The 21,859-nt window shown below is 36.3% G+C and overlaps 2 protein-coding genes, 1 long non-coding RNA gene and 1 pseudogene across 6 annotated transcripts in view; 2 read left to right on the forward strand and 2 right to left on the reverse strand.

Annotated features, from left to right (window-relative positions):
- Positions 1 to 767, reverse strand: part of LOC135142370 (inter-alpha-trypsin inhibitor heavy chain H4-like) — a 3,584-nt gene extending 2,817 nt beyond the window's left edge. For 2 of the 3 annotated variants that reach the window (XM_064074062.1, XM_064074060.1), the window contains exons 1-3: positions 592 to 766; positions 303 to 542; positions 46 to 249 (exon numbers count right to left, since the gene is read on the reverse strand). In XM_064074062.1, coding sequence (XP_063930132.1) covers positions 46 to 249; positions 303 to 542; positions 592 to 711 — 564 coding nt within the window. In that variant the 5' untranslated portion in view covers positions 712 to 766. Of the gene's footprint in view, positions 1 to 45; positions 250 to 302; positions 543 to 591 lie in introns of all 3 variants that reach the window. The other variant, XM_064074061.1, reaches the window with a different exon arrangement.
- Positions 1 to 8,123, forward strand: part of LOC135142373 (uncharacterized) — a 26,314-nt gene extending 18,191 nt beyond the window's left edge. The window contains exons 2-3 of the long non-coding RNA XR_010282511.1: positions 7,890 to 7,991; positions 8,050 to 8,123. This is a non-coding gene — a long non-coding RNA (uncharacterized LOC135142373). The remainder of the gene's footprint in view (positions 1 to 7,889; positions 7,992 to 8,049) is intronic.
- LOC135142371 (inter-alpha-trypsin inhibitor heavy chain H4-like) lies at positions 7,998 to 16,139 on the reverse strand (annotated as a pseudogene).
- Positions 16,140 to 18,853: 2,714 nt separating this feature from the next.
- Positions 18,854 to 20,826, forward strand: LOC135142372 (cytochrome P450 6a2-like). 2 transcript variants are annotated; one of them, XM_064074065.1, is made up of 3 exons: positions 18,854 to 18,961; positions 19,026 to 20,396; positions 20,454 to 20,826. In XM_064074065.1, exons 1-3 carry the CDS (start codon positions 18,931 to 18,933, stop codon positions 20,615 to 20,617), a joined length of 1,566 nt encoding a protein of 521 aa, XP_063930135.1. In that variant the 5' UTR covers positions 18,854 to 18,930; the 3' UTR covers positions 20,618 to 20,826. The 2 variants fall into 2 exon arrangements, with proteins under 2 accessions (XP_063930135.1, XP_063930134.1); XM_064074064.1 differs by having other exon boundaries at positions 18,862 to 18,961; positions 19,023 to 20,396.
- Positions 20,827 to 21,859: the final 1,033 nt, after the last annotated feature.

Raw genomic sequence — 21,859 nt, forward strand, 5'->3', positions numbered from 1 at the left:
TAAAAATTGTTATAATATCGTGAAAGCATTTTAGGTATTTAATACTTCAACACCCAAATCCTCAACAAGTTGTCCAGGGTGGATGTTGATCACAAGTTCGTACCGACCAAACTGGCGTTGAAGAAGTTCCTCATAAGCAAGTCTAAAAATTGTTTTGCTTTCGGGTTCTATGTTTACAGAGACCGTAAAGATTTTGGAGTCTCTGGTACTTTGTTCAACGTGAGCTGCACTTTGCCCACTGGATACAGCCTACGTCAAATTCTGTTAATCTCTTGAAGCAAATTTAAATAGTCGAAACAAACCTCTTGATAGATTTTTTTGGCTTCTTCTTTTTCTTTAACGTATGCTTTGTAGATTTTTCCCTCAATTTCCATTTCAAACTCTGAAATGAAGGCATTGTCGGGTAAGACCACTGAAAAAGTTGTTTCGTGGGCGGTGCTTTCCGAATTTCTTACTTTACTTGTTATCAGAGTTCTTGCAAACCGATTGCTGACGTTTGCGAAAATTTGCATAGAATAGATTTGAGGATTAACCTGAGTAAACTGTAAGTTTTGAGTATTATTATTAAAAATGACTTTTCACAATACCTACGTTCGAGACATTGGTTTTCTCTTCTTTGATAGCATCTGTACTCCTTACCACAAAATTCTTACTTTCAGTAAAAACTATGGAATGGCAGAAGAATAATAAGAAAAACATTCGACAGTACATGTTTGATGGTTATTTGTTCAACGTGTGATGCTCGTATGCAGAATTTTTTATTTTATTTGCATCAGTAAAACAATTTATAAATATATACACTGATAGTAGTAGGACAACAAGTTACAGGTCGTAGTTTATCTTCCCAGTTACAGAAATATTGTACTTCAGAGAGGTCTGAAAAACTTCAAATATAGGAGTATGTTATTTTATAAAATTTAAATAGCGTTTACCAAAAGAAAATTTAGGGAATCGTCAAAAAATTGTTAGTGGAGATGATTAGACCAATTTTGTTTAGTGTTTTACTATCTACACGATATTCCTAATATACATGGTCGTCTGTCTGTGTTGATTTTTATTAAGCAGTTGATATTCGAAACTACTGGACCTATGGTTGGCCTATTTTATATGTATGTTATGAGTATCATTTTATTGGTAAAACACCAACCAAAATTTCGTTAATGATCTTCACCAACAGGTTGATTTTTTTTGTAAACGCCATTTAAATTTTATAAAATGATGTACTTCTGAAATGTCGTTTATGAATCCGCCTTGATTTTTATCCTAGATACCAAGGTTTTCGCAAAAAATTGTGATATTGTGAAGTCAATGGTGGTGCCGTAAAAATGTTGAATTACTAACACGAAGAACGGTGATTTGTGTGACTCATGGGGAATATTTTTTTGTTCAAATCAAATCAAGAATCATTTACCCTATTTTCTCGAAAATTTGGGAATACAATGTTGTTGCCTACGTCTATATTTAATAATAAACAAATAAGGATTATCGTAGGTAACATCTACTTGTCCAGAATAATATTCAGAACGTTAATTAAAAAATTTTGTCGCCTCCTCAGTTTTGAAGAGATAAAATCATTCAAATCAGGCAGTTCGTTACGTGCTTAATAGTCGCATTCTTTCAATTTATAAACATAAACAATAGGAGTTAAACATGTACCTACGTACTGATATTAAATTTCTCATGTTGGTTTTCTGCCTTAAATATATTTGATATTGTCGGTGACGAGCGACTCAGCCCTCAGGGCTTGTCATAAAAAGTAAGTGAATATTGGAATGTACTACTATTTTTTTGGTAAAAAAACTTCAACTGATAAAAACGCAAACACGACAATTTAATTTTTCAATATTTAGATATTGGAGCACCTTGTGCCTTGCCTCATAAACTTCTTAACACCTGAGCCACCCCTGATTTTACCTAAGAACGTTGTATCCTATTTCATTCTCAGAATTAATATAATGCATGACCACAAATTTTCCTTATTCGATATTTCAAGCAAATTTAAAAAACATGAAAAGCAAAAGTTCGGTGCCTATAATCTTCAGGAATTTCCAAAGAGTATTGGTTGTTGTTTTCCCATAAATTTGATTTAGGGAAGTCCGTAAACGTAGACAAATACAATTTTTATCAACGATATTGTGGGTAATTCCAAAATGTAGACATCAATAAAGGCAGCATTAACCCAATTATGCAAGGTATTTTTTTGTGTTGTTTGCAGTCTGTCACAGCTTCCTAATATTTTTATCTGAACGACTAATACTACCTTAAAAACGTTAAATTCTTCTTAACAAAAATCTGAGATACTCGTATTAGTTTACTGTTTTTTGGTAGCCTCTGTACTCGTTACCACAAAATTATTACTTTCATCACAAACTATGGATCCACAGAATAATATCACGAAGAGCACTGGACGATACATGTTTGAGGGTTGTTTGTTAAAATGATTTTGTATCCATCCACAAAAACAGTTTATTAGTGTACTTATAGGATTCGAAAAATAATGCTGCAAGTCGTAGTTTATCTTCACAGTCACCGAAATGTTGTACTTCAGAGTCATCTCCAAGGGGGGGCGTTAGGGCACAGGATCCAAGTTTTATTAACACAAACATGTTATTATCCCTGCTTCACCAAAACTTTGATAGCAACATTTCGCCCAATTTTCGGTTTGTCATACGTCGGTACATATAGTGGTCGTTCTAAAACCTCATTTTTTGCGGGTACCTACGTACCACCAAAATTGATTAATTTTAATTGTTGATATGGATTGGTTAAAGTAATGTTGTTATCTTAAAAATTTCAATTTGTTTTTGTTGATTTTGGAAAGAGTCAACAGACGAATTCTGAGTAGCGCCTTATCGAGACCATGATAACCTTAAACGATGTAGAGAATAATCAATTTTCTGGTTTCTAGGATAAACTGTCAAATTTTACTGTGAAATTAAGTCATAGTTATAAAAGCACACAAATATTTTTTAGCTCCAGAAAATTGTTAGTGGAGATGAGGATACATTTTGGTTAATAATAGATAATAATAGATGCTATATAAACTGATTTGTTTTTATTTGGGTGACATAAAACATCAAGGAAATATGAAACAAATCCTTGATTCGTTGGATGTCAAGTCTTAATGAATAATACATAATTTTAATTATATCGAAGGTCTTAAACCATAAGGGCGCACACTCCATATCACTAATTTATGTATTATGTAACACTACTTATTTTATTATAACATTACATTATAAAGAAATAAACCTGCTGGATGATTCTAGCTATACGCGAAGTCTTTATACGCCCTTACGCTTGATGGATATTGTAAAATAGGCGAGTACGCTTTGATATTTTCTGATATAGGGGTGATTAATGTTCATAATAAAAGTTGTCTATTTTTCGTGATGCAGAGAACAGCTCAAACATTACCTACGTACAAAATCTTAATTTTTGAAAAATGGCAGTTACTAAGACTGCTATCTTCGAAATGCCTTATTTGGCTTTCTAATCCTAGTTCGCAACGGCGATACTAGTTGTCATATTATTAATAATCATTTTCAGAACTTAACCCTAATCACACATGAACTGATACTTAATGCAATTCAAAACATTTCCAAGATCTTATGAAATCAAGTGTACCTTTCATTAAACTGATTTCCCCGCCACCGCCGCCATCATCGCCGTACATACTAGAAAGCCGCTGAAAAAACCCATAGGCGTCGTACCGAGGCGGTGAATGGGTTTATTTCGTATCACTGCCCCTTTCTTAGTTCTGATCGTCCCGATTGGAAACGTCCACCATGTCACTTTTGTCTTTCATAAAGAGGTCTTCGGCCCTCGTCAAATTCTGTGAATGACATCGTTGATTCTCGTCACGACTGCCTTATATCGTACTGAGTTATTCTTAAGGTCGTAGCGTGTTTTCATTCTGTCAGTTGCCATCCGGATATTTTGGTGCACCGTTTTGTGAACGCTCAGTAGCTTCTTCTTCAAGTCATCGGCGTAATGTATGAGTTCCTTTTGGTTCTTCACACGGAGAGCCGAAGAAGATATCACAAGGTAGACGATGTTCTCTTCCGAAAACTATGCGCGCCGGTGTCATGGACAGCTGATCGATAATCCAGTAGGAACAGTCGAGGGTGTCGATCCCAATCTTTCTAATGTTCGGCCACCACCTTCGAAAGATGTTCTTTCATGGTACGATTCAACCGTTCTACCATTCCATCTGACTGTGGGTAGAACGGCGTAGTCCGTTCGTATTCCTAGTACTTCAGTAACCCTTTGGAATAGGTTTGACTCGAAGTTTCTGCCTTGGTCTGATTGTATTTCCATTGGGAGCCCAAACCTGCTGATCCAATCATCATTTCTGCAACTGTCGTGGTTTTTTGGTTCGGTATGGCATAAGCTTCGGGTCATCTGCTGAAATAATCGGTGACGACCATCATGTACTTATTTCTGTCCTCAGATCAACTGCATGGTGGTATATTTCGTATCCGGACTCTCCCAAGCTCGCTTAAGCAACCCGTTCTCGACACGCAGGAAGTCCCAGTGAACCCATAACGCTTTTAAAGAGGGTGACTCGTCTGATATTTCCGACCAACCTGGCTGTTCTACACCATCTTCTTTCCATTTGAGCAACGATCCGCTATCCACGTCAACTTCTTTTTTTTTAAGTTGGACCGTAGTCCATTCTTCACAGTGGACCGATGTTTCACGCTGCTCCATCTTGTCGCAGTGTTTGCAGTTTCTACACTGTCTTCTCGACAGAAAGTCCGCAATAGTGTGGACCTTACCAGACCTATGTCAAATTTTGAAGTGATGCTGTTGGAACCGTTCAAAGTTGTAGTGGATTTTGCCCCAAAGTCAAGGGGGAATTGCTGGAAGTGCATGGAAAGGAGCGGAGGTATGGATTAATTCAGTTCTTCTAATAGTAGGGAAAGTCTACGGTAAGTTGGCATCGGAAAGGGTTTTGCTTAAATATATAAATAATATAAATGTTCGGTTTGTCAGAAAATGTAAAGTTACTCGTGATAGAGTAGACATATTTACGCCAGGACCCTTTTTTATTCTTTTTGATAACAGCTAGATTTTGCTCGATAAAGTTTGAACTGTATGAGATTTCTCAAAGTTGTGTAACGTTCTACAGTCCGAAAAGGCCTTTCTGTATTCTTCATCCTACCAGAGTACCGAGTGGCATTTAAGATTATCAGATGTTTTACCCATAGCCACAGTAACGGACTCATGTACGATGGACAACCATTTTTTAGTTCTAGCCTCAGGCAGAATGAGTTACTCGGTAGCAGGGATTTTACTGATAATAGAGTCAACATATAGTTTCCAATTTGCATTGAAAATTTTCCAGCGAGGTCGGATTTTGTAGTTTTGACAAATCACGACCTTATACTGATACTGTATGGAAATGGAAAAGTGGTCACTATTGTGAAAATCAGGTAAAGCAGTCCACTCTAGTAAATGCACTAAAGACAGATCGCATAAGGATAGAGCAATAGCTGAAGAAAGTCCAGTTGGGGAATCAAGGCGGGTTTTAGCTTCGGAGTTTAAAAGTACGATGAGGTTGGCAGAATCCACAGACCTTGGCTACTGTGTTTCCTTTTTTACTCATGGTTGTAGATCCCCAAATTTGATGTTGGTTATTAAAGTTGCCTAACAGGATTTTTGGGGAAGAACTCTGTTATAATATATTTTCAAATTATGTGTGTTATGTCTTTGTCAGGGGGAATGTAGGAGTTACAGATAGCTACCGGTTGAGGATAGTGTATCTGTATAGCAACGATTTCATGCGGGATGTGTACAAGGAGCTGCTGTAACGGAATAGATTGGCGCAATAGTAATGATTTCCCTATTGATGCAATTGGGCTGTCCACTGTATTTTGTATTTTGTCCATGTTGCGTGAGACGGAGCATCAGAATTTAGGGCATTGGAACTACTTTGTGCAGTTATTGAAGTTTGGAATCTAGTTTGGTTAGTGAACAGCAGAGTGGAAGTTCTTAACAACTTCATTATATGAAGGAATTGGTGATTCGTGGGAGAGATTTGGTTTGCTGGGACATTTGTTCGCCTGTTTGCAGGTGAAACATATCGGTTCATCGAAATTTAACAATAGTCTGAAAGAAGTGTTTTTATATGAGATTACTATTGAAGATGGGAGCTCAAAAGTATCTAATGGAGGGCTCACAAAAATCTTTCGACGACAGGTTGTTGGGAGCCTTCCAATGGATGGCTATAGGCCTCGTCTATGATAGTCTGAAAGAAGAGTTTTTATATGAGATTACTATTCAAGATGGGAGCTCAAAAGTATCTAATGGAGGGCTCACAAAAATCTTTCGACGACAGGTTGTTGGGAGCCCCCCAATGGATGGTTATAGGCCTCGTTTATGATTCCTACTCGCAAAATACTGATAGGCGAGAACATGGTTAGTTCTAGTTTTTTGTTTTCGATTTATATGTAGGTCTATGGTGATTGCTTCATTTCGCTTTAGAAGCTTAAAGCGGCTTTTTGACTTAAGGTATTTCATGTTTTCATAATTTCTATTTTTGCGAAAAAAATTTCATCTGAACTGCTAAAATCGCAAGTACGACAACGTAATTTTTTCGATATTTAGATTATGGAGGATCTTGTGCCTTGCTTCGTAAACTTAGTAATTCCTGAGCCACCCTTGATTTTACCTAAGAACGTTGCATCCTATTTCACACCCTGAATTAATATAATAAGTATATGACCACAAAAAGCAAAAGTTCGGTACCTAATATAATCCTCAGGAATTTCCAGAAAGCATTAATACTTGTTTTCCTATAAATTTTATTTAGGGAAGTTCGTAAACGTAGAAAAATGCAGTTATTATCAACGATATTGAGGGTAATCCCAAAATGTAGATATCAATAAATTAACCTAGATATGCAAGGTATTTTTTTGTTTTTTGCAGCCTGTCACAGTTTCCTAATATTTTTATTTGAACGACTAATACTACGTTATTAACAACGATAAGTAACAACATGGAGTGTTCAAGCTTTACAAAATAATATTTAATTATCTATTTCTATGTATAATATTTAGTAAACTGAGTGCTGCTCTCATTGTGACGTAATTACTTTTATCTTGTTTTTAACAAAAGAATGAGCACGGTGGCATAAAACGCTGAATAGTCAAGTAAAAGAAAAGAAAATTTACAGTTTATGTGTCACATAAAATAAAAATCCACAAAGGATTTATGAAACAACGTCTTTGAAATGGTAAGATATTGAATTTTTTCCGTAATTGGTGTACACATTGTGTGCAAAGGAGTCAAAGGACACGAATAAAATTTTACATGTGAAGTAATAACAATGAAACTATTTATTAAGTGGGTATTCATCCTTCCCTTTTCGTTGTAAACACATATAATAAAATCTGGTCATCTATCCATATTATTTTTCGAAAGATTTGTAGCAGTAAACTCCTGCATATCTAGAATTTTAAAATCAGAGACTCCAGTATTTTACGAAACTAAAATACTTGCTCGTTTAGCGAGCAAAAATATTTCAAATACACACCATCAAGCAACGGAAACATTTCTGGACTAGAAACTTAGAAATACCAGTAATATTAAAGGGTTGGACATTCAGGATATAGCAAATCGTTACCACTTTCACACAGTGTGAAGATTGCTGGAAATATGTCTATTAGAATTCTTATCCCGATCTTAAAAATACAGCACTGTAAATTCTTATTATTACACTGCACCTATTCCAACTGATATATCTCTATGTTAAAATGTTGATGACGTCATAACAAACTTTTGTAAGGAAAAACTCACTTGAAACACACCCACAGCATGCTTCTTTACCTGTAGTTTTACAGTCCGTAGTTCTATTTTAACTTACTTACTTATTTAATTTTTAGATTTAAATGAATCCAAGCAAGGAAACTAAGGCAGGGATAAACGGAGTCTAAGAAAGAACGCCTTTTGTTTCTACAGGCTAATTAAGGCAAGGACGCAATGAAGTAAGCTTGTATGCAAAAGGAAAAGTTTATTTGAAAATAAAATTTGATTTTGTCATAGAGACGTTTACGACCTTAACAAGCTATTTCATTCTATATACATGCAACAAAAGCCGGTCAACTGTCCGTTTTGGATTTTATTTTCAAGAGGACTCATTTGGGCAGCATATTCCTGCGTATCTAGAATTTTAAAAACAGAGACTCCAGTATTTTACGAATGTCTTATACTTACTCGTTTAATGAGCAAAAATATTTCAAATACGCATTAAGATCATCTAGGAACGAAAACACTTGTGGACAATCGAATACAAATATACATACACCAGTACCATTAAATGGTGTTTTGGGACATTCAGGATGTGGCAAATCACCACCACTTGTACGCAGTATGAAAGTTCCTTAAAATCAAAATTAATTGCACACAAATGATTAACGGTTATAATCGATCTTCGCCTTCTGCGTGTTCAGAAAAAATTACTTTCTTAATAAAATGACTGCCTTACCTTCAGCAGTTGTGATATTTTGGTTATTGTTTCTGAGGTCCGTGAGCCACTGAGGAGCTGCAAGAAATATATAAATTAGATGAATCCGTGTACAAATCTTAAAAATGCATACCAGAGTTTATTGGATCGCCACTGATTTCTTCCACGAAAAGTGGCTCAAAAGCTTAAATACATGATAAAAGATAATGTGTGTTTAGTCTAAATTATCATGATGCGCTTACCTTCCATCTCATCTGTCTCACTTATTGCATCTGTAAATATAGAGTAAAACACATGGATATTATTTAGTGTCAAACTACATTTTATTTTAAGAAAGAAGTCAGATGCGTCATAGACGAATGTACAGTCATGTTTATATAAATCCCGTACAGCTGGTAATTTGTATCCATGCTACTGATTTTGATAAAACGTAATAGTGGGGTTGTACGGGATTTATGTGAGCATGACTGTTCATATCTCCTAGGAATGCGTGAAAGAAGCACATCTCGCAGTTCGTATGTCGTACAGATTCCATTACGAGTTTCCGTTGAGTAGCACAAAGGGAGAGATGACTATAATAAGTGCGTAGTATTCTTGATATATTTTTTTTCAATTGTCATTCGCACCTCGTGTCAAATGGACATGGATATATTTAAAGAAAATCCAAGAAAATCTTGGAAGATAGCAGCGTGCAAAGCTTTGAAAGACCTGAAGGATATAGTTCGCAGAACTTATCTACGGCATGCATCCTTTCTATAAATAATAATTCATACGAACTTAAAGATAATGTAACGGACTTCTTTCGAGAAATAAAGGTACAGTATAGGAAAATGGTGATTCAATTCCTTTTCGAGATGTTTTCCCAATATCTAACTACAGATGAATTTAAAACTTGTTCATTACTTTAATTTTAATAATATGCTTGATAAAAAAACTAAATAGTTAAAAATATGATTTCTTCTTTCTTAATATGTAAGATTCCAGCTAGTTTGTCTTTGATCAGAGTCCGTTTCAAGTATTTGAATGTTTTCTGTTTTTATAATTCTATTCGTTTCAATTAAGTATCCAATGTTTACAAATTTTTTTTTTTTTTCAATTAGCTTCAAAACTGTATAATATAGTAGAAAACCGATTCAAACAGTAATGAAAATGGAAAAGTTTCACCCAGTCAAAATCTTTTTGGTGCAAGAGCTAAACGAAGATGATTTTGATCATAGAATTAAATTTACGGAAATTATTATTATGTTCATTAACTCACTACAAAATTTCATTCAACGTCCTTTTTGATTGCCAATAGGTAAATGGAGAGCATTTTGAGTATCTTTTGTAGAATACAGAAGTTTAATTTTGGTTTCAGTTGTTACTGGTTAATTTATTTAATGTTTAATATTAATTAAAATTAATAATTTTAATAATTTATTTTGCCCTTTCAATCAGAAAGCAAGTATGATTGTACTACATCAATGAATTCAGAAAAAAACCTCTATGGATTTGAGATCAATAACTGGTTTTACGACTTCCGGGCAGATCGGACAAGAACTATGCCTATTGCGACAAGAGCTCAAGCCGCAAAAATGGAGGAACAACTAAAGCAGAGGCTATGCTTACACAGATGGACGCAAGAAATAAAGAAATGAAAGACGAAATGAGCGCAGGAATGGAAACAATGGGCGCCAGCAATAAAGAAATGGACAAAAAATAGACAAGCAAAAAGATAACATAATCACCAGCCCAAGCGAAAAATTCCAAATGGAAGTGGAACCAAACATAAATGAAATAACAGGAATTAAAGAACAAATGAAGGACATAGAAACAAATTTGAAGGTTATGTAAAATCTTGTCGGAGAAAATGTGGTCTTGATGGATCAAAAAGTAAAAGACGATGTCGAACATCAGCTAAAGAGTGAGTTCGAGAAATCAGTACAGGAATGTTTTTGGATATTGAAGGAGCGTTTGATAAAACGACCTTCAAAAGCATAGAGCTAGCCCTACGAGAGCACGACGTGGACCCCACCCTAAGTAGGTGGGTGGCCGGTATGCTGAGGAACAGGGAAGTAATGATTAATGTAGGTGGCACTGAGATCGAGGCTGTTGTAGACAGGGGATGTCCTCAGGGAGGAGTTCTCTCTCCTGTACTGTGGGATACTGTCGTTGACAGCGTGATACGACGCCTCAATGATCTTGGCTACCACACAATTGGATACGCGGACGATCTAGTCATTCTGCTAACAGGAAAAAACGCAGATACATTATGTGAGATAATGCAAGCTGCAGTAAAAATAGTCGAGGAATGGTGCAGCAGACATACCCTCTCCGTTAATGGAGAAAAGACGAAACTAATCCTGTTCACCAGGAAAAGGAAAATTGGTACACTACAGATTCCAAAAATATTTAACACAACGCTTCAACTTTCGGACGAAGTCAAATACCTGGGAGTTGTATTGGACTGGCGACTGAATTGGAAGAAGCATGTAGATGATAAAGTAGAAAAGACACGCTCGGCTCTTTGGCAATGTCGTAGGGTGGTGGGAAGGTCGTGGGGTTTAAATCCCAAGATCGCCCTCTGGATCTACACGGCAATAGTCAGACCGATGCTGTGCTATGGAGCTTTAGTTTGGTGGCCCAGAGCCAGACAAAAAACAACAGCCCTGCAACTTGAACACGTTTAGAGAATGGCGTGTCTCAGTGTTACAGGAGCAATGAGGACCACTCCCACAGCGGCTCTGGAGACTGTTCTTTGCTTAGCACCTCTTAACCTTTACATAGAGGAAGCGGCAATGACGACGTCTCTAAGACTTCACTCTCTGGGAGTATGGAACAAGCAAGGCCGCACAACGAAGCACACTCGGATCTTAACGGAGGCGTTCAACAGAATACCCTTGTTAAGGATGGGTTGTGACCGAATGGGAACAAAATTAATATATGAGAAGACATATAGAATATCAATGAATGATAATTCAGAAGGACGAGCCGACATAGATATCTATGTCGATGGTGCCAAAACAGATAGTGATTCAGGAGCCGGCATCTACTCCGAACAACTACACACAAATCAGTGTACCTCTCGGCACCCACACGTCTGTCTTACAAACATAACTGATGGGAATAATGCTGGGAGCTAGAATCATTGCTGAACGTGAAATCGGCAACAAATCAATACGCATACTTACTGACAGCAAGTCTGCACTACTAGTCCTGGACAGCTGTATGGTTCGATCCGGGCTGGTTTGGGAGTGCAGACAAACGCTAAAGTATGTAACGCAGAGGAATAGTGTGGAACTTTGTTGGATCAAAGGACACAGTGGCAACGAAGGAAACGAGAGGGCAGATGAGATGGCGAAGCGAGCCGCGCGCATGCCCTTCTGGGGACCCGAACCGGCAATCACGCCTTCGGTCGCCCTCTCGAACGAACTCGTAAATCAATATACCCAGAGACGCCATGAGCAGATATGGGTGAAGCTGAGCAGCTGTCGGCATAGTAGAGCTTGTATGGCGACACCAGACCGTAAGTTGACGAAATTTCATCTCTCACTTTCAAGGGACAAACTGCGTAAACTGGTAGGATTCCTTACGGGACATTACCAGTTTAACAAACATCTACATACGATAGGGGTGGTAACAGACCCAATCTGTCGTGGATGCAATGAAGAAGAGGAAACAGCTGAGCACATTCTTCGTGAGTGTCCAGCCCTAGCCTCCTACAGGGAATCCATACTAGGGGACATCTGGCCTAGTATGGCAAATATCAGGGAGTTTCCACCCTCTGCATTACTCAAGTACATTCAAGTAGTTGGGTGGCTTGACGAGTAGAGGAGCGGGAAAACACCCTGATATGGACTTGGGGAAGGTACAATGGGCCCAAAGGCAAGGCCTAAGTGCCGGCTGGCTACGGTCAGCCCCCATAAATTAAGAATCCAGAATCCAGAATCCAGTACAGGAATGAATGGAAGATCTCTCTATCCAAAAATGCATTAATTATTATTATTATCCATTCACGATCTTTATATAGTGAAGTAGGCTTTGATATTTTTTCTTTAAGTTGGATTAACTGATTTGATGATTTAGTTTTTTGTCTGTCAGTAGTCTGATTGACATTTGGTTTGAGCTGGACTGCCACTTTTCTACTTCATTTATTAGATCAGAATTATTAGATGCAATTTTTTAATCAAGCAAACAAATGTTTTAATTTTGTCAGCATAGATAATTTGTCATTGTGACAGATTCACAGATCATTGCGACATTATTTAAAAAGAAAATCCCTAAAATAGTTTTACTGCAACAAAAAATTAAAGTAAAGTCCTATCTAAATAAACTTACACCATTTTTTTGTTTTGTTTACTCTACCATCATGTATACCATACGCACGAATAATCTGCATCACGAAATACCTGATTCTGGCTGTTGGCTTGTAGATTTAGTATCAATAGAATCCGTAGCGTTAGGTTTAACAACCGCTAAAGAACTAACATGAGTAAGAAAAGAGCACATCAGAGAAAACTCGAGTGCCTTCTTCGTTAGTTCAGTTGTATTTGTTGCTCTACTTCTTTCTTGTAACATTAGTTGGAAGAAAGAATTGTTGCTGTTCAGTCTTTCCAATGAACTGACTAATTTAGACTGAGCAGTGCAAAAATTCAAGGCACATTTTCCAGTTGCATTAAATTTTGAAAAGTAAACGTGATATTACTTTAACTGAGATTTTGGAACATAAACATTGCTTAAGAAGACACATTTTGGAAAAAGAAAATTTAATACAATACATACCGTCAGCTCTTGAAAATAGCATCAGGTTTGGTTCTGTAATGAAAAAGTACATAAGTGGAGCATTGTGCGATCGAAAATAAAATGAATTAAATTTGGCGTTGCCTGCCAAGCTTAGGAAGTGGTACTACGGTTCTAGATTTGACGTAGTCAACCACCTGAACCATAATTAAACATTTTTTTTACCGGGTATTTACATGGTTTCAGATTGCTCGAAAAAAACAATTTTTCTATGTATAGCAGTAGCACCTGTACAACTAATGGACTAACACCAAAATTTGATTCCTTTTATTTTCGATGGCACCGCATATTAAAGGATTTTGAACCAGTGATCAATGAATTTTGAGTGATACTTACGAAAAGTGGTACTCAATGGAAATCTTCGAATTACTGAATATTCTGGATAATCTGTAACAAGAAATATTCTTTTACAAGTACCTCTCAAATATTTAGTGAAACTTATATATACCTCCTTCTGGTCTTGCAACTGCCGCTTTAGTGTCAACTGAATCCGTAGCATTGGGCTTCACAACCACTAAAGAACTAACAGGTGTTACAAAAGAATATTTCAGAGATATCTCAAGCGCTTTCTTCGTTAGTTCAGTAGTATTTGTAACTCTATCTCTTTCTTGCAATATTTGTTGAACCGTCAAGTAAGCCCAAAGTCTTTCCAATGAACTAACAGGTCTAGACTGAACAGTGTGAAAATTAACAAGTCCAATTGTACATCTTCCAGTCACATTAAGCAAAACGTCTAAATTTTCGGCTAAAAATCACACAATCAAAGTTATGCTCAGTATATAAGAGATACGCACGTGCTCGTCCTGCTACTATTAACTCACTGCCTTTGAAAAGTATCGGATACTGAACCTTAGTCACAGCTGACACTTCGTCCACATATTTAAAAGTCACGTTACTCAACAAAGGCAAAGAAATGGTACGATAAAAATTATGTAGTTGTAAGGAAGCATCAGCTGCTTCGTAAATGTGTCTAGAAAAACCCAGATTTTGCGCAGATAATTTTCTCAAGAAATCTTTATCCGCATCTTCACCAAAAGACAGGGAGAAAATTGGCGCCCGATTTGCTCCATCATTGAGTTTAGATACCTAAAGTAGCGCCACTGTAATGTTTCCTAACAACGTAAACGAATACCTACAAGTGTGACGATTTCATCGCCAGAGTCAATCCCAACGTTCGGTAAACCGTCAGTCAAAAATATGAGTATTGGTTGATATTTATCAGGAAATTTTTTTTCAGTTCTCTTGATCAGAAATAAACCCACTTCTAAACCTCCGATGATATTAGTTGATGCCATATTCTCGTAATTTTCTATGGCAATTTTAGCTTTGTGTATATTTTCGTCAGATACGCTTGCAGCTTCAGGTAAATTCGCTTCCTAAAATAATATCATTAATCTCAGGAAGCACCAGAAATCTATTTTTACCTTCAGCGTTGGTTCTAAATGCCCATAATTTGAGTGAGAATAAGATATATTTGTGTCTACAAAAGTATTGGTCTCGACGTTCCAAACTGACGCGCCTTCGGAGAACCACACAATGTCGAATAAATCTTTAGAGATAAGGTCCGACAGGATATTTTTCATTGCTTCAACCACTTGTTCAAATTTTCTCCCAATCATACTACCGCTGTGATCTAGAACGAACACTACATGTTTACCCATCGCGGACCAAAACCTTGAAGACAACAATTTCGAAACTGGTTTAATAATGAAAAATTTATACCTCTCCCCCCTGGGGATCTCTTTCCACATCATATTGCACCACAAATTGTCCAGCCAAACCATTTTCTTTCGCACTACCAAGACTCTTCGCAAACTTCAGTTGATGCTCGATATCAGGGGTGAATTTAACGCTGATTGACTTATTGCTGATGGAATTTATTTGCACAAAGTCGTTTAAATTTTCTTGGTTTTTACTGATTTCGTTTCCAGTTTGAAGAAAAGGAACCGATTGGAACGTCAGTGGCCTACTTTCGTTGATATGGACCTTTAAAAATTGTTACAATATCGTGAAAGCATTTTAGTTATTTAATACTTCAACACCCAAATCCTCAACAAGTTGCCCAGGGTGGATGTTGATCACAAGTTCGTACCGACCAAACTGGCGCTGAAGGAGTTCCTCATAAGCAAGTCTAAAAATTGTTTTGCTTTCGGGTTCTATGTTTACAGATACCGTAAAGATTTTGGAGTCTCTGGTACTTTGTTCAACGTGAGCAGCACTTTGGCCAGTGGATACAGCCTAAGTCAAATTTTGTTAATCTCTTGAAACAAATTTAAATAGTTGGAACAAACCTCTTGATAGATTTTTTTGGCTTCTTCTTTTTCTTTAACGTATGCTTTGTAGATTTTTTCCTCAATTTCCATTTCAAACTCTGAAATGAAGGCATTGTCGGGTAAGACCACTGAAAACGTTGTTTCGTGAGGGGTGCTATCCGAATTTCTTACTTTGCTCGTTATCAGAGTTCTTGCAAACCGATTGCTGACGTTTGCGAAAATTTGCATAGAATAGATTTGAGGATTAACATGAGTAAGCTGTAAGTTTTGGGTGTTATTCACTAAAATTTCTTTTTGAAATACCTACTTCTGTGATATTAGTTTTCTGTTCTTTTGTAGCCTCTGTACTCGTTACCACAAAATTATTACTTTCAGCAAAAACTGTGCACCCACAGAATGATATCAAGAAGAGCATTTGCCGGTACATGTTGGTGGTTGTTTCTTAAAAAACGACTGTATCCATCCACAAAAACAGTTTATAAATACACTGATAGGAGTCGAAAAATAACAAGGTCACAGGTCGTAGTTTATCTTCACAGTCACCGAAATGTTGCACTTCAGAATCGTCTGGAGGGTGGCATTTAAGTCATAGGATCCAGGTTTTATTAACACAAACATGTTATTATCCCCGCTACAGCAAAACTCTTGCAGCAACATTTCTTGGAATATTTGGTTTATCTTACGTTAGTGGTCGTTCTGAAACCCAATTTTTTTCCGTGTACCTACCACCAAAATTGATTAATTTTAATCGTTGATCCTGCCTTTTGAGAATTCAAGTTTTTGGAAGGAGTGAACAGACCAATTCTGAGTAGCGCCTTATCGAAATCGTGATAACCTTAAACCGTTTCAAAGTTTCGGAATAATCGATTTTGTATTTTCTAGGATAAACTGTCATTTTTTTTTGTGGATTTAAATGTTAGTTATAAAAGGACACTAATATTTTTTAGCGACATAAAATTTTTGGTGGAGAAGAGGATACATTTTGGTTACTGTTATATCACCTACACGATATTCTTAAAATTTTAAAGTTTACACAATAATCAGTCCAGTAGTTTTACAGATTTTTTAAAGTTAAATCTCCAGTAGATAGTAATAGATGCTGTATAGACTGAAAATTTAGACCTACTTTTTTATTTGGAAGACATAAAACGACAAACAAATGTGAAACAAATTCTTGATTTTATGAATCTGAAATTTTAATGAATTTATTTGTTATTTACCGATGACGGTTTCCTAGATTTTTGAAATGCCTTATTTGGCTTTCTACTCCTACTTCACATCGAAGACATTGGCTGTCATGTTGTTATTATTATTATATGACTCATTCTCAAAACTTAATCATCAATTACAAACGAACTGTTATTTAGTGCAATTCAAAACATTTCCAAGATCTTACGAAATAAAGTATATCTCTCATAAAATTGATTTCCCAAAATTCTTTGATGTTCTATTCAGATTAAATTTTAAGTATTTGGCACTTTAGCCAGCTCGGAAACCCCCCGAACTCCCACTCGGAGCAGATATAAGGCACTTATCAAAAATGATAAATTTACTCTTTAATTTTATCTTTTATAAAAACATCTGTCAAGTCTATCAGATCTCAAATTACAATATATACATAGCGATTTGTTTTTAATTATCTTTTTAATGAAATGAATTCACTAAATGTAAACATAAAACATATTCGGATAATAGGTACTATTGTGCTCCAAAGGGACCCCATAGAGTAATACAAATTATATCCAAGGTCTTATACGTTTCGTTATTGTATATAACGTCTTCTTTCCTCCAACATACACATAAAGTGTGTCACAATTTAATTGTCAAGAATGTAATCTATCTCGTCGATCTCGTGATCATGGTGAAAAATATGTCGCGCAAGTCTCGCTTACGGTTTTGTGTTTTACTGCATTTTTTGAATTCAATGAACGCAAAAAAAAAGGAAAAACAGTTCAGGAAAAACGTTTAAAAAACAGTACATTTATTTCGTCTTAGAGTTTGTAATAATGTTATTCATTTCACATTCTCTGCATCTCGTTCTTCATTTCACATTTTCGCTTTTCATTTCTTATTTCTCATTTATGATTTCGCTGTTCTCGTTTCTCTTTTTACACATCTCATTTCTCATTTCGCACATTTCATTTCTCACTTCTCATTTCTCATTTTGCAGAAGTCATTTGTGATTTCACAAAACTTATTTCTCTTTTCCCACGCAGGATTTTTCATTTTTCAGTCCTCATTTCTCATTTCGCACATACAATTTTCATTTCGCACACAACATTTTTCATTTCGCAATCTCGATTTGTCGTTTCTCACTTCACATTTTTCTTTATGCACTTCATTTCTCATATCGCACACATTATTTCTCCTTTCACACGTCTTAGTTCTCATTTTGTTTAACTCATTTCTTATTTGCACATCTGATTCCTATTTCCAATTTCAAAGATCTTATTTCTCATTTCGCACACATTGTTCATTTCGCAAACCCGATTTCTCGTTTATCACTCCATATTCCTCTTTCTGCAGACCTCATTTCTCTCTCATATTAAATACATCATGTTTCATTTTACACGTCTTAATTCTCATTTCGCATAACTCAATCCAATTTCCCTCTTCACACATCTAGCTTTCATTTTTCAATGCGCATACCTTATTTGGCATATTTCATTCCTGATTTCACACACCTTGCTCATTTCATACATCCGTCCTTAATTCGCACAGCTCATTTTTTATTTCACACAAGTCATTTGTCATTTAGCACATCTCAGTTCTTATTTAACATATCCCATTTCTCAATTTGCACATCACATTTCTCATTGCGAACATCCTGTTTCTCATTTGACACACCCGATTTTTCATTTCTCATTTCGCACATGCCACTTCTTATTTCGCATTTCTGATTTCTAATTTCGCATTTCATACATCTCGTTTCTCATTTCACATTTCTTATTTCTCATTTCTCACTCGCATTTTTTATTTCACATTTCTCACGTTCTGTTTCTCATTTCGTACTTCTTAATTCTCATAGCGCACACTCCATTTCTCATTTCGCACGTCTTGCACGGGATTGCTTAATCCGTACATCTCGTTTCTCATTTTTCATTTCTCATTACGGTTTCCTAATTAATTTTTCCGCATTTTCTTCTCATTTCGCATTTCCCATATGGTTTTTATCGTCTATTATTACAATATTGCAAGATGACTGTTTTAAATTTTTTGTTCTTTTCAGATTACATGCTATTAGAGCATAAAGATATAGTAGATACATTCTAAAGTTTTTCGTAAAAAAAATATTTGCTATTTGAACCACTATTACTATGAGTAATACAAACAAACATCAGGTGATAGACTTACGTGCGATGATAATGCTGTTTACAGTAGTATAAATCTCGTGTTTGTCTCGCACGGATGAATGAGAACACTAAATCTCAGATACCAAGTAAGTACCTAACATCCATCTGTTTTTCTTTTTTTTTATATTTTGATCGGTTTTGTTTCAGCAGAAATGATTTTTGACGCGATTTTCACAAACATTGTTGGCATCGGCATAGCCCTGATGACCATAATCATAGTTTACTACAAGTGGAGGTACCAGTACTGGAAGAGAAAAAACATGCCATATTTAGAACCAAGTATACCTTACGGTAATTCTGCTAGTCCCTTAAGACGCAAAGAACATAGCGCCATCCGACTGAAACGCAATTACGACTACATGAAAAGTAAAGGATGGAAACATGGAGGATTGTTTACAATGTTGACGCCTGCATACTTGGTAATCGATTTAGATTACTTGAAAAACATAATGACCAAAGATTTTCAACATTTTGTGGATCGCGGATTCTACTACAACGAAAAGGATGATCCTCTGAGTGCACACTTATTTGCTATTGGTGGTCAAAAATGGAGAAACTTGAGGACGAAGTTGACACCCACATTTACGTCAGGCAAAATGAAGATGATGTTCCAAACGCTGGTAGACTGTGTACCATACTTCTTAGAGAAAATTGAGACCGATCGTGTGAATCAAAAGCCAATTGATATTAAAGAAACACTTGGGTGCTTTACCACAGATATCATTGGTTCTTGTGCTTTCGGACTTGAATGTAACACGTTTAAAGAAGAGAATTCACCATTTAGAGAATACGGGCGCAAGTTTTTTGAAATGAGCAGGTTTTCAATGTTGAAAACTATTTTCTCGATGAATTTTCCAAACGTAGCTAGAACATTAGGAGTGAGTTTAACTCCTAAAGACATTTCAAATTTCTTCATCAAAGTTGTCAACGATACGGTCACCTGCAGAGAAAAGAATAACTTTACTCGTAAGGACTTTATGCAACTGTTAATCGATCTCAAGAATAACAAACTCGCGGTTGAAAACGGTTATAAACATGATGGTAATACTTTAACTAACGAAGAAATTGCTGCACAAAGCTTCGTTTTTTTCATTGCTGGATTTGAAACATCGTCTACCACCATGACTTTTGCTCTCTACGAACTTTCCAAAAATCACGAGATTCAAGATAGAGTCAGAAACGAAATCAATACTGTTTTGGCAAAGTACGATGGTAAGATTACTTATGAAGCAATACAAGAAATGAAGTACATGGATCTCGTGATTAATGAGACTTTAAGGAAGTACCCTCCTGTGGCTACACTTACCAGACAGTGTGTGAAAGACTATAAGATTCCAGATGAAGATATTATTATAGAGAAAGGTACTTTCATTGAAATACCAGTTTTTGCGATTCACCATGATAAAGATCATTATCCGGATCCGGAAAAATTTGATCCAGAAAGGTTTACCGAAGAGAATAAAAGTAAGAGGCACCATTATGCTCATATTCCATTTGGTGAAGGACCTAGAATTTGTATAGGTATGAAGGATGAATCGAGAATTTGAAACGAGTGATAGTTAACATGTTTTCTTTCAGGTGCTCGTTTTGGTCTAATGCAGTCAAAAGTAGGTTTGACCTCTTTGCTGAGAAATTACAAGTTTAAAGTCAACCAGAAAACAATGGAACCTCTAAAGATGAAAGTGAAATCTTTTATTTTAGCGGCAGAAGGAGAAGTATGGTTAGATGCAGAGAAAATATGATTTGGTTGTATTACTACACCTTAACTGAAAACTGGTATCTCAGATCTGATTTTTTTTTATTTTTAGTAATTGTAGATAGAAATTTTAAGTTTGCTAACCATAGTTACTTCGTATTTTTGTGATACTTAAATAATTATTATTGATGACTACCTATGTATTATAAGTATATGAATTTGATTTCAAAAAAATCTGTTTTCTGTGTAATCAGATTCGGTAGTTGAATAATTTTTCTCGCTATCCTTTAACAAGCGACTGGCGTATTCTATCGGATGTTCGTCGTATTTCTCCCCCTGGAGTAGGACTGCACCCAAGGCGTAACAACTTCGTCGGCTTGAGCAAGGACTGGAGCGGTAGTCAATCTTTCTTTTAACGTCTCGAAGGCTCTAAATTCGGCTTCACCAAATTGGAAAGACGCATTTTTCTTAAGAAGATTAGTTAAGGGACGTGCAATTACGGAAAACTACGAAACAAACTTGCGATACCAACTACATGTCTGAATGAAACTTTGCAGCTGTTTGCGATTGTTTGGAAGTCTCAAGATTTTGATAGCAGCTATTTTGTCAGGGTTAGTTTTAATTCCATCACTGGTCAGTATATGTCCGAGAAATTTGACCGAGTCGCAGAAGAACGAGCACTTCTCACGTCTAACATGAAGACCAATAAGTTTTAAACGCGAAAATACTGTTTTTAAGTCTATTATGTGCTTCTCGAAAGTTTCTGAAAGTACCAAGATGTCGTCTATATATACGAACACTGCAGTGTCCTTCAAACCGGATCTAAATCTGTCCATCAATCGAACGAATGTCGCGGGCGCGTTTTTCAACCCGAAAGGGATTCGATTGAATTTAAACGTCCCAAGTGGACTCATAAAGCAAGTTTTGTCACGATCTTCTTCAGAAGCAGGAACTTGTCAGTAACCTGCTTGTAAATCAATTGTAGACATGAATGGTTATGTTTAGCGGTGTGAAGAACATCGTCTATTCGAGGCATTGGATAACTATCGCTTACCGTTACTGAGTTTAGCTTACGATAATCTATGCAAAGACGATAGCTGCCTCCGTTTGGAGTTAAAACCAGAGGGCTGGCCCATGGTGACTCGCACTCTTCTATAATTCCTTGTGTTACTAATCGATTCAATTCTCCACGCAGGAATTGCTTTTTTAGTCCGTTCAGCGGGTACGGTGGTACGGAGATTGGTACAGCATTTTGTGTGTTAATTCGATGCGTAGCAAATGTAGTTTC

Source organism: Zophobas morio, unplaced genomic scaffold, assembly GCF_036711695.1.
Source record: "Zophobas morio isolate AGI-343-1 ecotype UQ-CSIRO unplaced genomic scaffold, CSIRO_AGI_Zmor_V1 ptg000046l, whole genome shotgun sequence".
NCBI classification, from domain to species: Eukaryota; Metazoa; Arthropoda; class Insecta; order Coleoptera; family Tenebrionidae; genus Zophobas; species Zophobas morio.

Excerpts from the sequence above, each read along its gene's own strand:
- LOC135142372 (XM_064074064.1), top strand. The coding sequence starts at position 18,931 with ATGAATGAGAACACTAAATCTCAGATACCAA. Across the intron at positions 18,962-19,022 it reads CACTAAATCTCAGATACCAA|CAGAAATGATTTTTGACGCG; the intron begins GTAAGTACCTAA and ends GTTTTGTTTCAG. Across the intron at positions 20,397-20,453 it reads AGGACCTAGAATTTGTATAG|GTGCTCGTTTTGGTCTAATG; the intron begins GTATGAAGGATG and ends GTTTTCTTTCAG.